Raw genomic sequence first — 23,135 nt, 5'->3', positions numbered from 1 at the left:
CTGTGGGGACATCCTTGACTGTTGAATGCAGACTGTTGGAGAACGTCTGCTTGTGAGGGGTTCCCTGCTCAGCAGTAAGCCCCCTTGGCAGATGGCACATAAGATCGGGGCTCCGGGACCTTTCCCTTGGGAGCTAGCTCATCCCAGGTTTGTCCACTAGTGGGTGTAGCGCAGGCTGAGACGGTTCTGTGGAGGCGCGACCGGGATTTGAGCCAGACTGCGTCCCTCCACCAGGAGTTTGCACGACGTGTCCATATGGCGGAGGTCTCCAGCCGTGGTGATCAGGCCGGTGGGGCAGTCAGAAGACTTGAAATCCATATTTCTTTGTCAACCTCTCCAGATCAGTACAGTCTTCACTGATGGGGGTAATAGCTCACCATGACCAGCAAGTGGAGACTGAAACCAAACTTTTGGTTATAGTACTTAATAGCTGGCCCTCCCACTATCGAACAGCCTTCTCTCAGTCTCCAGCAGGTGGTAGGTGAGCTATGCCAGTCTCCCCTTGTTATAGCTGTTGGAATTTATTTAGGGCTCCTTGTCCCAGTTCTGGTGCTGGACTGAGCTTGGGGGGCCCTGTCTAACCTCGGGGGTGTCGCATTTTACGGGTCTCGTGTTCAGTTCCTCCACCTCCCCAAAATTTTGTAGAACATAAGAATTGCCGCTGCTGGGTCAAACCAGTGGTCCATCGTGCCCGGCAGTCCGCTCAGTTGTAAGCCTTGCCACCGATACAGGCAAGTCATATAGCTTTCAGAGCTAGTGGAGTCTATTCTGTGTGTAAAAAAAAAAAAAAATCCTGAGGCATTGCCAGTCTAAAGGGGTCCTTCAGGGTTGTGTAATTGAATTTTTGGTTAACTGGCATTCTTTATTTTCAGCTAGGTTGCGTATTGCACAATGAGCACATTCACCAGGAGAAAGTGCTCACTGTGCTCCAGTCACAAGGCACTCGCAGCCGGCCTGTGAAAGCGTTGTACAGGCCACCGTGAAGGGGAAGCCTTGTCGGCATCCAGGTTTCCCCTTTGTGAGTGACTCACTCACTGACAGCGGCCCAGGCTTCCCCTGCTGCCCACGCAGGGATTTCCCCAGCCGCCAACGGTCTGCGAAATAAGGTATCCCTTACCTCCGATGTTGCTGGGGATTCCCTTTTCACTGCTACCGGCTTGCCTGCTTTAGCGGCTGGGACAGTTCAGGCTTCCCAACCGCTACAGGTCTCGGAGGGGCCATTTTTAGCAGGAAGCTCCTCCATTTTGTCTGCAGCCTCAGGTGACTTTCCAGTCCTCCTTGTATTGGAAAGATAGGGCCAGGTTTTGGATGGGTCCTCTGCTTTGGCAATGAGTCCCATTGGGCTGATAGGGGGTTCTCCCCCTGATTTTCATTTTGCCTTATGCAAGGCTTACTTTCAGGCGTCTGGGGGTCATCCTCACATCCTCCTCCCTTGTCCCCGCATCCTCCTCTCTAGTCCCCGCGACCGCAGGTGTCTTTGGATGAGGTTTTTGTATCTGAGGAGCAGTTTTCTGCAGACGAAGACTGAACCTTTTGGGAGACCTCCAAGATCCTCTCGGGGGGAGGGGGGGAAAACGGATGCCGGTAGTGGTGCCGTCTATCAGCTAGGATGCGGCCACAGTGCACATTTTTCAGCGGAACGAGCTCCAGGAGCTGATTTTTCAGGTCTCGGTGTTGCGCTTCAAGGAGGAGACAAAGGAGACCCCACGTGTGGTGGACCCTCTGCTTAGGGGGATCGACCCTGTATCCCGCTCATTTCCTATGCATAGGTTATTTGGGATATTGTCCTTGTGCAGTGGAAGACACCAGAGGCGCTTTTTCATTTTGTGCACTCCATGACTCGTCTGTATCCCATCCCGGAGGGGGATAAGGGATACCTTGAAGTCGCCTGTTGAGGGCAGCTCAGCCTTACGAGATGCTGAGGAGCATAGGTTGGAGACCCTTTTTAAGCAGAATTTTGATGTCTCTGCCTTGGGGTCCAGGCGGCTACATGTGGTGGGCTGGTGGCTTGGGCCGTGTTTCAGTTGGCCGAGTGTGTCCTTGACCGTGAATCTGATGACTGGTCCTTGGTGGAGCAGGAGGTGGCGAAAATTGAGATGGTTGCTGCTTATTCTGATGCCATGTATGACCTGTTACAGGCGTCTGCCAAGTCCATGGCTCTTTGGGTGGCAGCTCGTCGTACCTTGTGGCTCTGGGCATCTAAGGCTAAGCTGACTAAATTTCCCTTTCGGTGGTCTTTTTTGTTTTACAAGGATTTGGACAAGTTGGTTCAGACAATGGACTCTAAGGTGCCCCGTCTTCTGGAAGGCCGTGCCCGCTCGCCTGCACGGGGTGGCTTTGCTTGGGGGCATTTGTGTGATTTCTGCAGATAACGCCCTGGTTGATGGGCTGCTTCTTTTCTTGCCTCTGGGTCTTTCGTTTCTTTCAGCACATACAGTCCTTTCGTGGGGGCCCGCTGTGGGAAAGTGATTCCTCCACTACCCGCCCCGCCCAAAGACTCCTTGCAGGTGCCCCCCTTGGTTCCTATGGGCGCTCGGTTGTGAGACTTTTAGTAAGGGTGGGCTGAGATCATAGTGGATCACTGGGTCCTGGAGGTGATTCGGGACAGTTATGCTTTGGAGTTTACCTGCTCCTTGCCAGATTACTTTCTTGCTTCTCCTTGTCAGGTGGCATGGAAGAAGCGGGCCTTTCACCAGACGCTTCAAAGATTGCTACATCTCAAAGAGGTAGTGTTCATGCTTCCGCAGGAGTATGGCACCTGCCAGTATTTGATTTACATTGTGATGCCCAAGAAAGGGGACTTTTTGGCCCATCTTGGATCTGAAGGGCGTCAACAGGGCTTTGTGAGTTCTGTCTTTTCGCATGGAGACCTTGAGATCTGTCATTCTGGCAGTTCAGTCAGGGGAATTTCTGGCCTCTTTTGATCTGACTGAGGCCTACTTGCATGTTTTGCGCCTCGTATCAGCGGTTCCTTCACTTTGCAATCTTGACATGGCACTACCAGTTTTGTGCGCTTCCTTTTGGTCTGGCCGCAACCCCGCAGACGTTCACCAAGATTATGGTAGTCATGGTGGCGATCTTGAGCAAAGGAGGGCATTCTGGTTCACTCTATCTGGACAACTGGTTGATCCGAGCAAAGTCTTTTCAAGAGAGTTCCTGAGTTATGGCTCGGGTTGTGGAGTTCTACAGTCACTGGGATAGGTAGTCAACCTGTCCAAGAGCCGGTTGGCTCTGTCTCAGCGCCTGGAGTACCTTGTGGTTCTTTTCGACACCAGCTTGGGGAAGGTTTTCCTGCCAGAGGCCCGATTGGTCAAGTTGCTGTCAGATTCGTCTTCTGATGGCTTCCTGCTGTCCTTGGGCACAGGTTTTTCTCCAGGTCTTGGGGTCGAATTGGCTTCCCTGGACGTAGTTTGGTGGGCCCAGGCTCACATGTGCCCACTTCAGCTTGCTCTGCTTCAGCGGTAGTTGCTCCAGGTACACAATTTGGACTCGCCCGTTCCTCTTCGGGGGTTAGTTTGTCACAGTCTCTGTTGGTGGCTACAGTCTTTCAATCTGGTGCAGGGAATGAGTCTGGACCAGCTCCAGTGGACAGTGCTTCTCGCAAGCACCAGTCTCCTTGGTTGGGGAGCTCAGGGCAGCTGGTCTCCGGAGGAGGCATCTTGGTCGATCAGTGTTCTGGAGACCAGAACCATCCGGCTGGCATTGCTAACGTTCCAGACATTGTTGACGGGCAAGTCTGTTCGGGTTCTCTCGGACAATGCCACGGTGGTGGCTTATGTCAGTCGTCTGGTGGTGCAGGAGGCTGCTCTACTCATGTTGTGGGCAGAGATTCATCTCAGTCCTGCAGCCTTCGAGTTGATTGTGCAGTCTTGGGGGTCCGCCAGTCATGGACCTGATGACACGAAGATCAATGCCAAAGCGCCACGGTTCTTCAGTCGGCGCAGGGATGTTCAGGTCGAGGTGCTGATGCAAAGTCCTTTGCATTGCTCAGCGCCCCAGCTGCGTGATCCTGGTGGCTTCAGATTGGCCCAAGTGCCCGTGATATGCGGGTCTGGTTCATCTGCCCCTCTCGCCCAATCTTCTAACTTGGGGCCCCATTCCAGTGTTCGATCTGGGTCCCGGAGTCTTACAGCTTGGCTCATGAGAACGTCTAGGTAAGAGAGGTTATTCAGATAAAGTGATCTCTACTCTCTTGGGATCTTGGAGGCTTTCCATGTCTCGGGCTTATGTGTGGGTTTGAAGAATGGTGTGCTGCGCATGGAGTGGTTTCCTTTCACACCTCTTTATCTCACATTTTGGAGTTCTTGCAGGAAGGCCTGGATAGGGGTCTGGCCTGCTCTTCTCTCTGGGTTTAGCTTGCAGCTTTGTCTGCGTTTCGCAGTTTGCTCCAGGGTAAGCATTTAACTTCTTTTCTGGATTTGGTTTACTTTTTGATGGTGGCTAAATTGCTTCGGCATTCAGTTCCGGCCTGGGATCTCAACCTGTTCCTGTCTGTGCTAGTGTGCCCTCCCTTTGAGCCTCTGGGTTCCTGCTCGTTGAAGGACCTTACTCTCAAGGCGTTTTTCCTAGTGGCCATTACTTCTGCGAGACGCTGAGCTGCAGGCTTTCTCTTGTAGGACCCCCCCCTTCCTGGAGTTTTCTAGGGAGCGGATAGTGCTACGACCTATTCCTTCCTTTCTGCCGAAGGTGGTCTCGCCTTTTTCATGTCAACCAGTCCATGGTCCTCCTGGTCTTGGGTAGCTGGGAGGGCTCATTTGAACAGAGGCGGTTGCACAAGTTGGATGTCTATCTGGTCCTTTACTCTTATATTCAGTGGACCCAGGAGTTCCGGAAATCGGATCATCTTTTTTCCTCTTAGCGGGTCCTCGTAAGGGGGACAGTGCTTCTAAGGCTACCATTGTGTGCTGTATCAAAGAGACTATCGCTTTTGCCTATATTCTTCAGAAGAAATCTGTTCCAAATTTTCTCAAAGCTTCTTGGGCTGAGTCTTCTCTGGTGCCTCCAGTGGGTATCTGTAAGGCCGTCTCTGCATTCATTTGTGCAACACTACCGTGTGGACATCCTGGTGCGTCGGAAGGGAAGCATGGCTAGTATCGTCTTTGGGGTTTATGATGTGGCAGCTTGGCTATTTCTCAGGGACTGCACAGCTGATATATAGCCAGGAGGCTTCGTTCAGTTTACTCTGTCTCCATCTGCTGGTCGGGGTGCACATACTCATCCATGCCGGTCTGGAGGGACTAAAGGAAAGCAAATTACCATCTAAGGTTCATCCAGGTCCAATGAGAGACTAGTTCAGAAGCCTTCCTTCCCCCTGGTTCTGTTGTCTTGGAATCACCTTGCTTGTGGTAAGATTGGATAGCAGGTTCCAGGCAGCACTGTTTTGTCGCATCTAAGTTTTGGCTGAGGATGACTTTGCCACCCCACTTCAGTCATAAGTTTACTGGATGGGTAGGATTTGTTACTTGCTTTATTAGAAGAATACTGGGGTATTAGAGATGCATGGTGCTCTATCCGCTGGTTATGGGCATAGCATGTTGGTTCTGGACTGATCTGGTTGGGCTCAAGGAAAACAAATCAAATGTTTCCTTCTGTTCACTTATGGCTTTATCAAAATATACTTTTCACAAGAAGTGTCTTGACCTTTTGCACACTTGAACTTAAGGACGTAAACAAATGCCTCAAATTTTATTATTATTATTATTATTAAAAAAATAAAAAAATTATTATTACAGTGGTGCCTCACACAACGAACTTAATCCGTTCCAGGAGCAAGTTTGTTATGTGAAACGTTCGTTGTGTGAAACGCGTTTTCCCATAACAATACATGTTAAAAAAAATAATTCGTTCTGTAGCATAAAATATGCTAAGATGACATAAAAAAAGATAAATTTTTGGTTATTATTTTTATTTAGATACATCTAAAAACATAATTGTTTTTTAAAACAACACACATTTTTTAAATTTAAAGACAGACTAAGTAGAGTCTAATTTTACAGTGAGAGGGCAGAGTCTCAGCGGCAAAAACTGGGACTTAACTGTTCATTTTTTTTTTTTTTCTACCGTGTTTCCCCGATGATAAGGCAGGGCCATCAAATAAGACAGCCCCCCTTTTTAGAAAAAAATGTAAAATAAGGCACCCCCCCGCAAATAAGCCACCCACCGATACCTGTGCTTACCCGAATCGGGTGGTACGGTGGGTGACTCCGTGTAGTCCCTGGCACCCCCGACACGATCGGGGCAAGAGGGAGCTCAAGCCCTCTTGCCCCCCCGACTCCCCGACACGATCGGGGCAAAAGGGAGCTCAAGCCCTCTTGCCCCCCCGACTCCCCAACTCCCCGACAATATCGGGCCAGGAGGGAGCCCAAGTCCTCCTGGCCACGGCGACCCCCTAACCCCACCCTGCACTACATTACGGGCAGGAGGGATCCCTGGCCCTCCTGCCCTTGACGCAAACCCCCCCTCCCCCCAACGACCGCCCCCCCCCCAAGAACCTCCGACCGACCCCCAGCCGACCCGCGACCCCCCTGGCCGACCCCCACGACACCCCCAACCCCCTTCCCCGTACCTTTCTGTAGTTGGCCGGACAGACGGGAGCCAAACCCGCCTGTCCGGCAGGCAGCCATCGACAGAATGAGGCCGGATTGGCCCATCCGTCCCAAAGCTCCGCCTACTGGTGGGGCCTAAGGCGCCTGGGCCAATCAGAATAGGCCCGGGAGCCTTAGGTCCCTCCTGGGGGCAGGGCCTGAGGCACATGGTCGGGTTGGGCCCATGTGCCTCAGGCCCCGCCCCCAGGAGGGACCTAAGGCTCCCGGGCCTATTCTGATTGGCCCAGGCGCCTTAGGCCCCACCAGTAGGCGGAGCTTTGGGACGGATGGGCCAATCCGGCCTCATTCCGTCGATGGCTGCCTGCCGGACAGGCGGGTTTGGCTCCCGTCTGTCCGGCCAACTACAGAAAGGTACGGGGAAGGGGGTTGGGGGTGTCGTGGGGGTCGGCCAGGGGGGTCGCGGGTCGGCTGGGGGTCGGTCGGAGGTTCTTGGGGGGGGGCGGTCGTTGGGGGGAGGGGGGGTTTGCGTCGAGGGCAGGAGGGCCTGGGATCCCTCCTGCCCGTAATGTAGTGCAGGGTGGGGTTAGGGGGTCGCCGTGGCCAGGAGGACTTGGGCTCCCTCCTGGCCCGATATTGTCGGGGAGTTGGGGAATCGGCGGGGCAAGAGGGCTTGGGCTCCCTTTTGCCCCGATCGTGTCGGGGAGTCGGGGGGGCAAGAGGGCTTGAGCTCCCTTTTGCCCCGATCGTGTCGGGGAGTCGGGGGGGCAAGAGGGCTTGAGCTCCCTCTTGCCCCGATCGTGTCGGGGAGTCGGGGGGGCAAGAGGGCTTGAGCTCCCTCTTGCCCCGATCGTGTCGGGGAGTCGGGGGGGGCAAGAGGGCTTGAGCTCCCTTTTGCCCCGATCGTGTCGGGGAGTCGGGGGGGCAAGAGGGCTTGAGCTCCCTTTTGCCCCGATCGTGTCGGGGGGGCAAGAGGGCTTGAGCTCCCTCTTGCCCCGATCGTGTCGGGGAGTCGGGGGGGCAAGAGGGCTTGAGCTCCCTCTTGCCCCGATCGTGTCGGGGAGTCGGGGGGGGCAAGAGGGCTTGAGCTCCCTCTTGCCCCGATCGTGTCGGGGAGTCGGGGGGGCAAGAGGGAACCAGGCGGAGAGAGGGCAGTTAAGCGCAGTGCCTGCGCGGAAGGATGCAGCTCGGGCGACTTCGTTGTGTGAAACGAAGTTCGTTGTACGGATCAAGACATAAAGTTCGTTGTGCGCAGCGTTCGCTGTGCGAGGCGTCCGTTATGCGAGGCACCACTGTATTATTATTAAATTCTCACCTCTAATTTTACAGCTTTTGATATATGCTTCTCTTTACCCCTGCTTGACCACATTTCCGAGAGGGAATTAAAGAAACTTATAGTGTGTTTAAGCATTCTTAATGCTGTTCCTTTACAGACCTTCTCCTGGGCATCTGTGACCAGCAAGAACCTCCCCCCTAGCGGAGCTGTCCCTGTATCTGGAATACCACCTCATGTTGTCAAAATACCTGTCTCGCAGGCAAGTATCTTGCTTTTAGAAAAGAGTACAGACTACTGTAAGGATGCACATAAATAGTAACTCAAAAATGTGTCTTTCATATAATTGGTTCTAGATGCTGTAAACTTCTTCAGGCTTCAAACTGACCAAAAATTGTTCCCTAATTCTCTAGTATCTATTTAATAGCTGTAGACATGCCAATGTTTAGACTTAGGAAAGTCACATTTTCAAACTAATACTATAGTAGTGTTTGTCACAGACAACAGCTAATAGTGACTTTGAAATTTTCAGCATCAATAAGGAATGTTTGAAGCTAGTCATCTCCCAGACCCATTAGAACTTCTGTATACTTTTAAAGTATATTTAAAAATATTCTAGTTTGAGCTAATTTCTTAACATTGGTTGACTTATAGCCTCGTTCAGAACCCAAGCCTGAATCCCAGACTCCACCGCAAAGGCCACCACAGAGAGATCAGAGGGTGAGGGAACAACGACCCAGTGTTCTGCCACCAAGAGGCCCTCGACCAGGTAATAGAATGAGGAACTTTTGTGTGTTCTCTAATAGATCTGCTCTTAATGTGGTGGGATTTTTTTTTACTTTACAATCATAACTTCTTTTATCCCAGGACAAGCAGGCATGATATTCTCACATGTGGGGTGACGTCATCTACGGAGCCCCGATGCGGACAGCATTTCAAGCAAACTTGATTGAAGATTCAAGCTTGCTGTGTTGCACCACGCATGTGTGCCTCCTGCTCCACTAGAGGGCGCATCCCCTCCTTGTGGTCTCCAGTTCGTTTTTTTCCGCTGTGCTAAGAAGACACATTTTTTCTTAGCTCTGCCCCAGTGCCTTCTTTGCACCGCGATTTGTTGTTTTTCTTCATTAAAAGTCGCTGTGCGTACAAAATTTTTTCTTCTCCCTGCTCATCACGCTTTTTGCGCTCTTTCCTCGCGATCCGGGGGCTCCCGGGCCGTCGCGGCCGCGTGGCCTGATTGGCCGCGGTCGCCTGGATTTCCTATGTCCCGGCCCGTTACGGGCTTTAAAAAGTGCACCGGGTGCGAGCGTCTTCTATCACTTACAGACCCGCATCGCTGGTGCATCCTCTGCCTGGGGGCCGATCATCCAACAGAAACTTGCCCCCGGTGCGCAACCTTCCAACACCGGGCGCTCCGACGACGACGGGCCCGCATGGCGGACCTATTTGCTGCCGATCAACCCTCGGCCTCGATCTCGGCCTCGGGTACGTCGGCCACGCCTCTGGACTCGAATTCGAAGACCCCGAGCTCTCTGAAGTCTTCGGCCCCGGGTAAGTCCCCTCTTCCTTCCTCAGGTTCCATACCTCCAAAGAAGCCAACCTCGGGGACAATGGCCGGACAAGGGGGGAGTTCCTTGCCCACGGCCCCGGCGATACCCCCGAAGACCTCGGGACGTGCCTCCACCACTCGGGAATGCTCTGAATCGAGATTGCCCCCGGTGGAGTGCACCGCAGCCTCGGACATGCCGTCGATGCTGTCCGTGCCGGTATTCCAGGAGCTGCTCCGAGCAATGATCAAAACGGAGCTATCCGCTGCCATGGCTCACCTTCAACCGGCCTCGGCCTCGACCTCGCGTGCGCCGGACCAGCCTGAGCAACGCGTCGAGACCCCTCGGGGAAGATCGAAGCCCCTCTCAAAAAAGGCTCGGAGTTCCCCCTCTGGCTCGAGGCCGCTCCCCCTCGACTCGATCGGGGGGACCGCTACGGGTTACCGAACTGTCTCTCACTAACCCAAAGCTTCTGCTGACTCCCCCTCGGTCCGAGGCTCCGGTCCGAGGCTCTAGGCTTTCGCCGAGGGAGTCTGGGGAGGGGTCCCCGACCCGACATCGGTCGGTACCCCGTACCCCGGCATCATCTCCGAGGAGCTCCTCGAGGCGACGCAGGTCCTCGACCCCGGAGCGTTTCCATAGCGCGTCCCCGGTGTCGGATCGAGGGTCCGAGCGAGAACCTCACTACTCCAGGGAGGCTTCCCCTTCCTTCTGGGCGAAACGGAGGTCTCGGTCACCGTCCCCACAAGGGGCCACTGGATCCCACCGACCTTCCTTCACGAGGTTCGTCCAGGACATGGGACGTGCCCTTGACTTGGACTTACAATCTGACTCGAGGTACTCCAAGGAGTACCTGGCGGAGCTGGATATGCCTTCCCCTCCCCGAGAGTCCCTCCGGCTACCGCTGAACCCGGTACTCCAGCAGACCTTTATCAGGGACCTCGAGACTCCCTACATGGTGACGGCGGTCCCATCTAAAATGGAGTCTAAGTACCGAACGGTACCTTGTCCGGGGTTTGAGCAACCACAGTTGTCCCACCAATCCACCAATCCTTACTGGTGGAGTCTTCTCTGAAGAAAGCTCACCCCTCTAGGGTGTCCGCGGTGGTTCCTCCGGGACGCGAAGGCCGGACAATGGACAAATTCGGACGCCGTTTGTATCAGAACTCTATGATGGCCTCTAGGGTCCTGAACTACACTTTCACCTTTTCCTCCTACCTGAAACACCTCATTGGGCTGCTGGCCTCCTTCTCGGGGGATTTACCTGCCCCTCGTCAGGCAGCGTTTGGCCTCCTCCTCGAGGATTTTTCCAACCTCCGACTGCACTTGTTCCATGCCACTTACGACGGCTTTGAACTGTCTTCCAGGGTCGCAGCCTTCGCGGTGGCCATGCGCCGACTGGCGTGGCTACGGCTCGTCGATATGGACCCTAACCTGCAAGATCGGTTAGCTAACCTCCCTTGCGTCGGGAAGGAACTGTTTGACGACACCATCGAGGCAGCTACGAAACGGTTGTCGGAGCACGAACGTTCCTTCGCGTCTCTTGTCCGGCAAAAACCTAAACCGCAGGCCTCTCGCCCTTTCCGGGGACTGCCTCGCCGCTACCCCCAGATGTCTACCCCGGCCTTTTCCAGACCGCCGCCGCGACGCCCCCAGGCTCACTCTAGGGCTCCACCAAAATCGCAGCCCACTGCGCCTGCGAAACCGTCTCCATCCTTTTGACGGGATGAGCGGACGGGGGCAGGTCCCCTCCGCACCTCCGCCTGGCCTCCTTCCCATCGGGGGCCGCCTGCGAGCCTACTACCCTCGCTGGGAAGCCATAACGTCGGACTCATGGGTCCTTGGCGTGATCTCATCAGGGTACTCGCTCAACTTTCGGGAGGTTCCTCCCGACAGCCCACCGAGTGCGTGTCCTCCCAATCGAGCGCAGTTGTCCCTCCTCCTCTCCGAGGCACAGGACCTCCTTCGCCTGCGGGCGGTGGAACCGGTTCCCCAAAATCAAAGGGGCCAAGGGTTTTACTCCCGATACTTCCTGGTACCAAATAAGACGGGAGACCTGCGCCCGATCCTGGACTTGAGGCGCCTGAACAAATTTCTGATGCGGGAAAAGTTTCGGATGCTTTCCCTTCCGATTCTTTACCCCCGATCAACGAGGGCGATTGGCTCTGCTCCCTCGATCTGAAGGAGGCCTACACCCATGTTCCGGTGCACCCTGCTTGTCGCAGATTCCTCCGCTTTCAGGTGGGGGACCTCCACCTACAATACCGGGTCCTCCCCTTCGGCTGTCCTCGTCCCCCCGAGTCTTCACGAAGTGCCTCGTAGTGGTCGCGGCTGCCTTGCGCTCCCAGGGTCTGCAGGTGTTCCCCTACCTGGACGATTGGTTGATCAAAGCCCCGACCAGGGAGGGGGTTATCTCAGCGACCCGACAGACTATTACTTCTCTTCAGTGTCTGGGTTTCGAGATAAACTTTCAAAAATCCCAGCTGTGCCCCTCTCAGTCCTTACAATTCATCGGGGCCGTGCTGGACATGGTCCGTCTTCGTTCTTTCCTCCCTCCTCAGCGTCGGGAGGCGTTGGTAAATCTGAGCCGACAAGTCTCGATCGACCTCGGTCTCGGCACGACAGATGATGACGCTCCTCGGCCATATGGCCTCCACAGTCCACGTTACCCCGCTTGCCCGCCTTCATCTGCGGTTACCACAGTGGACTTTGGCATCACAATGGCGTCAGGATCGGGACCCGATCAACCGCCTCGTGACAGTGACTCCTTCCTTGCAAAGATCGCTCCGTTGGTGGCCCGACTCTTCGAATCTTTCCAAGGGTTTGCTCTTTCTCGCCCCTCCGCACCGCAAGGTCCTAACCACGGACTCGTCGGAGTACGCTTGGGGGGCTCATGTAGACGGTCTCCGCACTCAAGGTCTGTGGTCCGCAGAGGACCGTCGCTGCCACAACAACATGCTGGAGCTTCGGGCCATTTACCTCGCCGCGGTGGCTTTTCAACACCTGCTTCACGACCGGGTAGTTCTCGTTCGCACAGACAACCAAGTGGCGATGTACTACGTAAACAAACAAGGAGGGACGGGGTCTTGGTCCCTCTGCCAAGAGGCCTAGCGGCTCTGGGAGTGGGCGGTCTCCCAAAACATCTCCCTTCGAGCGATTTACATCCAAGGAGAACAAAACTGCCTGGCGGACAGGCTCAGCCGCCTCCTCCAGCCACACGAGTGGTCCCTGCATTCTCAGGTGCTGCGACAGGTGTTCGACACGTGGGGGACTCCCCAGATAGATCTGTTCGCCTCCCCTGACAATCACAAACTGCCTCTCTTCTGTTCAAGGATATACTTCCCGGACCGTCTCGAGGCCGATGCCTTCCTCCTAGATTGGGAGGGGAAGTTCCTCTATGCTTTCCTGCCGTTTCCTCTGATTCTGAGGATGCTGGTTCATCTAAAATCACTGAGGGCCACTCTGATCTTGATCACTCCTCGATGGCCCTGCCAGCCTTGGTTTTCCCTACTACTTCAACTCAGTGTCAGGGAACCTCTACTTCTGCTTGTCTTTCCCTCTCTGCTATCTCAGGGTCGGGGTTCACTATTACATCCCAATCTTCAGTCTCTTCATCTGACTGCTTGGTGGGGGGGGGAGACTCTGTTTGGGGGTCTAGCCAACCTCAGAGGTGCCACACTCGAGTTGAGTCCCTCTTCCTCCCCCCCCTCTTTCCTTCGTCTCCCCATATTTTTGCAGAGGTGCCTTAGCTGTAAGCCTTGCCACCGATACCAGCAAGGCATATAGCTTAGAGAGCCAGTGGAGTCTGTTCTGACAGAAAAAGAAAAATCCTGAGGCAGTGCCAGTCTGAAGGGATCCTTTGGTGCTTTGTAATTGATTTTTCTTTGTTAACCAGTACGTTTTCTTACAGCTATGCCGCGTATTGCGCAATGAGCACTCTTAAAGGGAAAATGTGCTCCAGACGCGAGGCGGCTGGCCTGTGCACATGGTGTGCAGGCCGTCGTGAAGGGGAATCTTCATTGGCATCAGGTGCCGGCGTCCAGGGATCCACTTCACGAGTGCCTCACGCACCAGCAGTTGACAGCGGGGAAGCCCTGGCTTCCCTCGCAGCCCACACAGGGATTTCCCTTACTGCCGACAGTGCTAGGGACTCCCATACCGCTGCTGCCGGCTTGCCAGCTTTAGCGGCTGGGGCAATTCAGGCGTCTCAGCCGCTAAAGACCTGCTTATGTTGTCCCGTTCAGTTTTTGGTGGGCTCTGCTCCAATTTTGGCGGAAAGCATCTCCATCTCGCCTGTAGTCTCAGGTGAGGTGAGAGATGGGGGCAGGTTTCTGCTGGGTTCCCTGCTGTGGCAGGAGTCCCTTTGTGCCACCAGGGAGTTTTCCCTCTGATTTTGTTTTTGCCTTGTATAAGGCTTATTCTGTATCTCCTCGTAGACTGGTATAGTTCCTTTACGGATGGCTTCAGATCGCGGGGAAGCCCAGGCTTCTCCTGACACACATGTGGAGGGTTCCCCAGCCACTGACAGAATGGCTGGGGATTCCCTTTTCGCATTGGTCGGTTCCTCGGCTTCAGCGTTGGGAAAGTCTCAGGCTTTTCATATGCGGCAGGCTGCAGGAGCTCTGATTTTGGCGGTTTCAGGTCCAATTCCGGCAAGAATCTCCTCCTTCATTTCAGTTACCTCAGGTGACCTTCCCCCTGTTTTGGAAATACAGGGGCAAGGTATGGCAGGGTCCCCTGCTGGAGCAGGGAGTCCTTTGGGGCCGCCGGGGGTCTTTCCCCCTGAATATATGTTAGCACTTTTTAAAGCTTATGTGCTGGCGGCAGGATGTCCCGTGTCCGCTCGGGGCAGGGGGGTTACCCTCGACATCTTCCCCGGTGCGGCCACACACAGCGACGGTTTTGCCCCCCCCCCCCCCCCCCCCCCCCCCCCACCACACACACACACACACTCTTCTCTCATCCAAATGCCCAATGGTCTCCTTTGAATGAGGATTTTTACCCAGAGGAGCAAGATGTAATTGATGAGGACCTTGGACCCTTGGAGAGAATTCCAGGATCCTCTTGGGGGATCGGATTCTGCCAGCAAGGAGTTCGAGCATCCCCCAGCTGGCAAAGATGCATTGTGGTGCGCATTTTTCAGCAGGAAGAGTTTCATGAGTTGATTCTGCAGGTCTCCTCGGTTTTGCACTTTGAGGACACCGTGTCAGAGCTCCTGTGTACGGTGGACCCCTTGCTTAAGGGAATCCGCTCTGCTTCCTGCTCTTTTCCTATGCATTAGGATATTCGGGGTATTATGCTCGCACAATGGCAGGTACCATAAGCCCCTTTTTGTTTTGCGCGCTCCATGGCCCGCTTGTATCCCATTCCTAAAGGGGATAGGGACACTTTGAAGTCACCCATAGTGGACGCGGTGGTCTTGGCCATTTCTAAGAGGCATACTGTGCCTGATGAGGGCGGTACGGCCTTGAAGCACCCGGAGGAGCGTAAGTTGGAGTCTCTCCTTAAGCAGAGTTTTGATGCGACTGTGATGTGTGGCGGGCTAGTGGCTCGGGCGTGTTTTCGTTGGGCCCAGCATGTTCTTGACAGTAAATCTGAGAATTGGAACTTGCTAAAACAAGAAGTTGCCAAAATTAAATTGGGTGCTTCTTATCTCTGAGTCCATGTATGACCTCTTGCGAGCTTCTGCCAAGACTTTGGCCTTTAGAGTGGCAGCACGCCGTACCTTGTGGCTTCGCGCTTGGTTTGCGGATTCAGCGTCCAAAGCTAAGCTGACGAAGTTCCCTTTTAAAGGATCTTTCTTGTTTGGTGAGGACCTGGATAGGTTGGTTCAGACTCTCACTGATTCCAAAAGTGCCTCGTTTGCCTGAGGATAGGCCTAGGCCACTGGCTCGTGGTGGCGCTGCTCATGGGCGTGATTTCCGCCCTGGTAGAGGGGCTGCCTCTTTTCCATCTTTTGGGCTCTTAGAGGCAGATTCTTCCAGCATATACAGTCCTTTCGTGGCGCCTGCCAGGGTGCAGATAGCGCCCCCGCCAGGTCCCCTGCTGCCTGTCTTGCCCAATGACTTCTTGCTGGCGCCCGTCTTAGTTCCAGTGGGCGCATAGCTAAGAGGATTTTATCCAAAGTGGGCGGACATCACATCCGATCAGTGGGTTCTGGAAGTGATCTGGGATGGCTATGCTCAGGAGTTTGCCCAGTCCTTGCCAGACTGTTTTCTCGCTTCTCCCTCGCAGGTGGCATGGAAGCAGCAGGCTTTTCATCAGACCCTTCAAAGACTTTTGGATCTCTGTGTGGTGGTTTCAGTTCCCCCGCAGGAGTGGGGTACAGGTTGGTACACTTCTCCCTCTGTATTTGCTGTGATAGGGGATTAACAGAACCGCAAATACTGAAAAACCATGAATAACTTTTTGATATGATGTTTGCTGTATTCTATTAAAAAACCATCGTGAATATGGTGAAACCGTGAATAACATGGTGGGAGACCTGGCCTGTTTCTGAAGGAGAGGCAAAACACGGTGAACAAAGTGCTGGGAATCAATGATTTTCTCTGTAAACGCTTGGAATCAAAGATTTCTCTATGCAAGCTGATGTAATTTGGGGGGAGGAGCCAGCAAGCTAAAAACCGTGAATATGGTGAAACCGTGAATAACATGGTGGGAGACCTGGCCTGTTTCTGAAGGAGAGGCAAAACACGGTGAACAAAGTGCTGGGAATCAATGATTTTCTCTGTAAACGCTTGGAATCAAAGATTTCTCTATGCAAGCTGATGTAATTTGGGGGGAGGAGCCAGCAAGCTAAAAACCGTGAATACGGAGGGAGAAGTGTACTCGATTTATTTTGTAGTGCCAATGAAAGAAGGTACCTTTCGATCCATCCTGGATTTGAAGGGGATCAACAGGGCTCTTCACATGCCTTCCTTCCGCATGGAAACTCTGCTGTCTGTGAATTTGGCGGTTCAGCCGGGGGAGTTTCTGACCTCTCTAGATCTGACCGAGGTTTACTTGCACATTCCTATTCAAGCCTCCCATCATCACTTCCTGCGCTTTGCGATCTTGGGGCAACATTATCAGTTCTGTGCTCTTCCTTTTGGTCTGACCATGCCACCGGACATTCACCAAGGTGATGGTGGTCATTGTGGCGGCGTTGCGAAAAGAGGGCATTCTTGTTCATCCCCACCTGGATGAGTGGTTGATTCGAGCCAAGTCGTTCCAGGAGAGCACTTTGGTCATGGCTTGGGTGGTGGAGTTTCTGCATTCTGCCAAGAGGCGGTTGTCTCCATCTCAGCGCCTGAAATATCTAGGGGTCCTGTTCGACACCTCTTTAGGGGAAGGTCTTCCGGAGGCTCGGGTAAGCAAATTACAATCTCGGATTCGCCTGCTTATGTTGTCCCGGTGTCCTCGGGCACAGGATTTCCTCCAGATCTTGGGGTCGATGGTGTCCTCCCTCGATGTAGTGAAGTGGTCACGGGCCCACATGCGTCCTCTTCAGCATGCTCTTCTTTGGAGGTGGTCGCCTCAGAGGCACAGTCTAGATAACCCTGTTCCGCTTCCGGGATTAGCTCGGGGCAGACTTCGTTGGTGGCTCCAGACCCCCCCCCCCCATCTTGTACAAGGGGCAGGTCTGGACCAGCCGCAGTGGACGGTGTTGCTCACGGATGCCAGTCTTCTCGGTTGGGGAGCTCAGTGTCTAGGTCACTCAGCTCAGGGTACATGGTCCACGGAGGAGGCTTCTTGGTCGATCAATGTAAGGCTGCGGTTTGGTCTTCTCTGCATTCCTTCACTACTGGGTGGATGTTCAGGCAGGTCAGGACACGGTGTTCAGTGAGCGTGTTCTGGTGGAATTCCTGACCGCTCTCAATCTGACTGAAGCCTACTTGCATGTTCCAATTCGGGCTTGATGGTGTTCTCAGGCGCAGGATTTTCTCCAGGTCTTGGGGTCAATGGTGGCTTCCCTGGATGTGGTTCAGTGGGCCCGGGCTCATATGCGCCTTCTTCATTATGCTCTGTTGCAGCGGTGGTCACCCCAGTTGCATGACATGGACTCTCCTGTTACTCTGCGCGGATTGGTTTGTCAGTCTCCATTGGTGGCTCCATTCTTCCAATCTGGCGCAGGAAGTGAGTCTCTGGATCAGCCTCAGTGGACCGTGCTTCTCATGGATGCCAGTCTCCTCGGCTGGGGAGCTCAGTGTCTCGGCCACTCGGCTCAGGGCAGCTGGTCGCCAGAGGAGGCGTCATGGTTGATCGATGTTCTTGAGACTAGAGTCATCCGACTGGCATTGCTAGTGTTCCAACCGCTGTTGATGAGCAAGTCTGTTTGGGTTCTCTAGGACAATGCCATGGTGGTGGCCTACGTCAATCGTCGGGGGGGAGAGGACAGGAGTCGCAGGAAGTGGCTCTGCTCATGGTTTGGGCAGAGACTCATCTTCTGGACATCTCAGCTTCCCAAATAACAGGAGTGGAGAATGTCCAGGCAGACTTCCTCAGTCATGATGTGCTAGATCCCGAAGAGTGGTGTCTCGGTCTCGCAGCCTTCGAGTTGATTGTGCAGACTTGGGGTCACCTGGTCCTGGACCTGATGGCCATGAATGTCAACGCCAAAGCACCCCAGTTCTTCAGTCAGCACAGGGATGTTCAGGCTGAGGGGCTGGATGCTCTGGTACAGCCTTTGCCAGCAGAGGGCCTCCTGTACGTATTTCCTCCGTGACCAATGGTGGGCACAGTTCTTCTTCACTTTGCTCGGCACCCCGGCCGTGTGATCCTGATTGCTCCGGACTGGCCCAGGTTCCCGTAGTATGTGGTTCTGGTTTGTCATCTCATGTCTGATTCACTCCCACTGCCCCTCTTGCCCGATCTTCTGACTCGGTGCCCCATTCCAAAGTTCGATCTGGGTCCCTTTTGTCTTACGGCTTGGCTCTTGAGAGGTAGCGCCTTGAAAAAAATGGTTATTCGGATAAAGTGATCTCCACTCTCTTGAGGTCTCGGAGGCTATCCACTTCTCAGGCTTATGTGCGCGTTTGGCGTATTTTTGAGGAGTGGTGTGCTGCGTGTGGCGTGATTTCCTTTTGTACCTCTTTGTGTCACATCTTAGAGATCTTCTGGTTCTGTTGGCAGCTCTCCGAGGATCCCACCCATGATGGGTACTTCTTTGGTACATCCCATCTGTGAACTGTACCGATCTGGAGATATGATAAAAGAAGGAGACATTAGATTCTTACCTGTTAATTTTCTTTCTTTTAGACTCTCCTGACCGGTACAGTCCTCACTCTTGTCTGTCTGTCTATCTGTTCTTTCGGGATTTGCGTGAAGAGTGGGATTTTTCTGCGGGTTCTAGTATTTTTATAGGGCCAGGGAGATTGAAAAGAACACCGGCTTTGGCTCAGCTGGCGAGCTATGGGGGACCTTTGTTGAAGAGGTTTTCTCTATGCACTTTCCAACCGTATTGCTCTGTGTTAGTAGTTACTCCTGTTCAGAGTGTTACCTTTATAATTAGTACTTCTGCTTGGCTATTCAGCAGACTGGTTATTCAGAGGGAAGCACAGCTTTTTGTAGTACAGCCAAAACTTTTGTCCCGGGCTCCACCTGCTGGTCATGGTGAGCTATTACCTACCAATCAATGAACTGTACTAGTCTGGGGAGTCTAAAAGAAAGAAAATTAGCAGGTTAGAACCTAATTTCCCCTTAAGTGCTGAAGCTTTAAACTAATTCTAACTGCAGTGCTGAATATACAGATAACAGGATCACTGTGTTGGTTCTGTTACATTTAGGCCTTCTATTCAGTGGGCTTAAACTAAATGCACAAGTTTTTTTGTTAGATCCAAAATCTTTCTGCTTCAAGACCTCAAGTATCTATACAGAGTCAATGTGTTTTCAGAAGTGTAATTTGTTCTCTAATGGCTGGTGAGCAAAACTTTTGAATATATGCACATGGGAATTTTGTAGTAATGTTGAGGCCCCTCTTTTTTGTTTTCTTAAGCATGCCTTTCAAAGAAGAAAATGCTTATGATGTTAGTCTTTCAATCCTAATTATTTAGTATTTGATAAAGCGTGCAAGATCATAACATGAAGATATAGGATGTTTGAATACAGATATGTAAGGCTCCATTCAGTTCTGCCTGCATCTCCTTCTGTTCTTTCCCTTCTAGTTCGTGAAGGTGAGCAGGGAGAATTGGATACTAGACGTGTTATTAGGTATCCAGACAGTCACCAGCTGTTTGTTGGGAACCTGCCTCATGATGTTGACAAGTCGGAGCTGAAAGAATTTTTCCAAAGTAAGTCGCCTTCTTACTTTTCTACTTTTAAAATTCATTCATAGGGATAGGAGGGGGAATTTGAATTTATTTAATGTTTAGATTACTAGGAAAGATTATTTATGTGATATATTTAATTGAATGTAAGATTGGGAGGGATGGGATAAAATTTTTTATCTATTAGTATCATAAATCATAAAATCTCAAATGATGTACTCATTGACAAATGTTTTATATATATGTATTTGTTGTAAGATGAAAAATGAATAAAGATTTTTTAAAAAATAAACAAAAATCATTCATAATAATTGCGAGTCTACTGTTTTGTAAAACTTTTTCCTCCTAGCTTATGGAAATGTTGTTGAGCTTCGTATTAACAGTGGAGGTAAACTCCCCAACTTTGGCTTTGTGGTGTTTGATGATCCTGAACCAGTTCAAAAAATCCTTGGCAATAGGGTAAGCTTCCAAACAATGCTAATACACTAGTATTCATTTTCCTTGGTTTTAACAGATTGTCTCCATAGTATAAATATATAAGCTATATAGGAAAACGGTGACTTTTGATCTTAATTCTGCATTTACTAGCTATAGTATACTACTTTGCAATTTTAAAACCATTTTCAGGATATGGGTGAACATCCATTTCAGTAGTAGTTCTCTTACCATTAGAGATCACTAAGTAATAGTTAAAGCCTCCTAAAATATTTCTTCCCAAATTGAATGTATTAGATTTGACCACCTTTTGCAAACCCCCCCCCCCCCAAAAAAAAAAAACAAAAAAAAAACCCAACCTAAAAACCCACCAGAGCTGTATATTATATTAGCATATTTAGGTAAAAACAATACACAAAATAAAATTCTAGTGAAATAGGTATGTCATTGTGGACGGGTATTCTCCCCATGCTCACGAACTGTGCAGAAGGAGTCCACTCCAGTGTTTTTAACACCTCCTCCACCAGAGGGCTTTTATGATCAGCTTTTGTATATTTCTTTTATTTGTGTTTTTCATAGTTTTTGGTGGCTTTCAGTGCTTGAAGCTCCCCAGATCGTGGGTCAAGCTCTGCCTACTTGAAGGAGAAGCAGACCAAGGTCTGCAGCTAACAGGTACCTGTAAGCCAGCATAGGTCACAGTGAGTAAGGCTGTTAGCCTATGAGGAAAGTCGGGGGGGGGGGGGGGGGGGGGCGGGGGGAATCTTCCATAAAGCTATTTTTAAAGGTTTCTGCTCCTTCTTTTAAGGTTCCCCACCTCTAAAATCCCCTGTTCTGAGAGTTTTTTTTGGGGGGGGGTTTTAGTTAAGCTGTTTTGGATTGCAGAGTGGATGCGATCCTCAAAAGAATCCCGAGTCCTCTTCAAGTTCGCCTGCATCTGTTACAAGACAGTATTTGGTCTCTCACCAAAATACCTCTCCCCACATTTCAATATGTATTGCACCAACAAGAAATCCCGCAGAATCCAGTTGTTTACCTTCCCCTCCATAAAATCATGCCAGCTCAAAAGATTCATCGACAAAACCTTCGCCTTCCAGGCGGCCAGGCTGAACCCTAGGCTAGCCCAAATGATGCTAGAGGCCCCAACCTACCTAGACTTCAGAAAACTTCTCAAAACACACCTCTTCCGCGAACAAGACCCTTAGTCCTTACTCCCCGCATACACTCCAACCCCCCCCACCCCCCCCCCCCCCCCCCCCCCCCCCCCCTCTCCTGGTTTCCCACTCCCTCCATTTTATCTTCTAACCCAACTATGATAAACCTGTGCCTCCTTCCGCGCTACCTGCAATTCCGATAAAATTTTTGTAAATCCGGGCTCAGACCGGATCCTAATGTAACGAATGTAAACCGCCTAGAACTCTTTGGGTATGGCGGGATATAAGAACCTAATAATAATAATAATAATAAAAAAGACAGTTCAAAGTGCTGGCTTGGGAATCAAAGCAACTGCAGCAATCTCTTGTGACACAGCCTATGATACAAGGTTGCGTGGGCTTGTGCTGGTGGAGGGCAAGCTTTTGCTCCAGCTCCTATTAGCAGGAGTAGATTACATGGCCAATGCTCTCTACATCATCAGTCATGAGCAAAGTCTCGGCTCATTCTGCCTCGGCCCTATTAGCAGGAGTGGATTACGTGGCCGATGCTCTCTGCATCATCAGTCATGAGCAGAGTCTTGGCTCATTCTGTCTTGGCCCTCAGAATGCTCTGGATCAGGCAGTAGGCAGGAGATTCTACCTCCAAGGCTACTTTCTTTCAAGGGACCAATTTTGTTTGGAAAGGCGCTAGACAATCTTATGCCCAATGTGGCAGATCGTCAGCCAAAATATCTACATGACGGCATACCGTGAACCTCAAGAGGCTTGGGCGGTCTAATTTTCAAGGCTCTAGGCCAGGGGTGGGCAACGAGGGCCTCAATCCAGTCAAGTTTTTAGGATTTTCCCAATGAATATGCATGAGATCCATTTGCATACAATGGGAGACAGTGCATACAAATAGATCTCATGCATATTCATTGGGGAAATCCTGAAAACCCGACTGGATTGCAGCCTTTGTTGCCCACCCCTATTCTAGGCATTTTCAGCAGTACTCAGGAGGAGCCGCCTCTCAAAGATCCTACCAGGGATCAAGACTAGTGCTGCCCAATTCAGGGAAAATAATTCGATTCGGCCTATTGAATCAATTTTTCAATTCGATTTTTTGCCCAATTGGTTGTTTTGATTTTTGGGGGGGGGGGGCGGGTTTCAAACATCCTGGTGGGTTTATTTTATAGTCTACTGTGGTGGCATATGTCAGTTGTCAGGGAGACACCAAGTGTGAGCAGCTGAGTCTGGAGGCCCACTCACTGTTCAGGTGGGCAGTTTTTCATCTTCAGGATCTCTCAGGAGTGTATGTAGTGAAAGTGGAGAATGTTGATTTTCTCAGCAGATAGTGGATCTGGGAGAATGGATGCTGTTTGCTGCAGCCTTCCAATCCATTGTTTGTTGCTGGGGTCACCCAATGTTTGATCTGATAGCAACAGCAAGAAACAAATCAAAGATTCAAGCCCAGAAGTACAGGTTCGGATGCTACGGTCCAGCCGTAGCCAATGAACGAGTTCTTGTACGTGTTTCCTCTAATGCTCTAATCCGATTCACAGAAAAAATTTTCAATTTCAATTCACTTTTCCCGCCTAATCAAGCATTTTTTTTTTTTCTTCAAACGTCCTGGTGTGTTTCTTTCCACCTACCCCCTCCCTTTGTCCCCTCTACCCCTACACCGATGCTTTGATGTAAATAAAATAAAAACAATACTTATCGGGATTCACGTGAAGAGTTGTTTTTTTTCTGTGGGATCTCGTGTTTTTAGTAGGGTCGGGGAGAACAGCAGCTTTGGCTCAGCTGGTGAGCTATGGGGATGTTTTGCTGAAGGGGCTGCTTCTATGCAATTTCCAACAGTATGGCTCTGTTGTTGCTCCTGTTGCTGTTATGCTTGGCTATTCAGCATAGTGAATTATAGGGACTGCACAGCCACTTGTACTACAGCCAAAAGTTTGTCTCATTCG

At 51.7% G+C, this 23,135-nt stretch overlaps 1 protein-coding gene across 4 annotated transcripts in view; it reads left to right on the top strand.

The window, feature by feature from the left end:
• Nucleotides 1-23,135, top strand: part of G3BP1 (G3BP stress granule assembly factor 1) — a 79,507-nt gene that overhangs the window by 53,116 nt on the left and 3,256 nt on the right. For all 4 annotated transcript variants that reach the window (XM_033927102.1, XM_033927101.1, XM_033927103.1 and 1 more), the window contains exons 8-11: nucleotides 7,976-8,077; nucleotides 8,470-8,584; nucleotides 19,502-19,627; nucleotides 19,953-20,062. In XM_033927102.1, the coding sequence (XP_033782993.1) occupies nucleotides 7,976-8,077; nucleotides 8,470-8,584; nucleotides 19,502-19,627; nucleotides 19,953-20,062 (453 nt within the window). The remainder of the gene's footprint in view (nucleotides 1-7,975; nucleotides 8,078-8,469; nucleotides 8,585-19,501; nucleotides 19,628-19,952; nucleotides 20,063-23,135) is intronic.

Source organism: Geotrypetes seraphini, chromosome 18, assembly GCF_902459505.1.
Source record: "Geotrypetes seraphini chromosome 18, aGeoSer1.1, whole genome shotgun sequence".
Classification (NCBI taxonomy): domain Eukaryota; kingdom Metazoa; phylum Chordata; class Amphibia; order Gymnophiona; family Dermophiidae; genus Geotrypetes; species Geotrypetes seraphini.
Note: the sequence above shows the minus strand (reverse complement) of the source record. Positions and strands in the feature narration are given on the sequence as shown.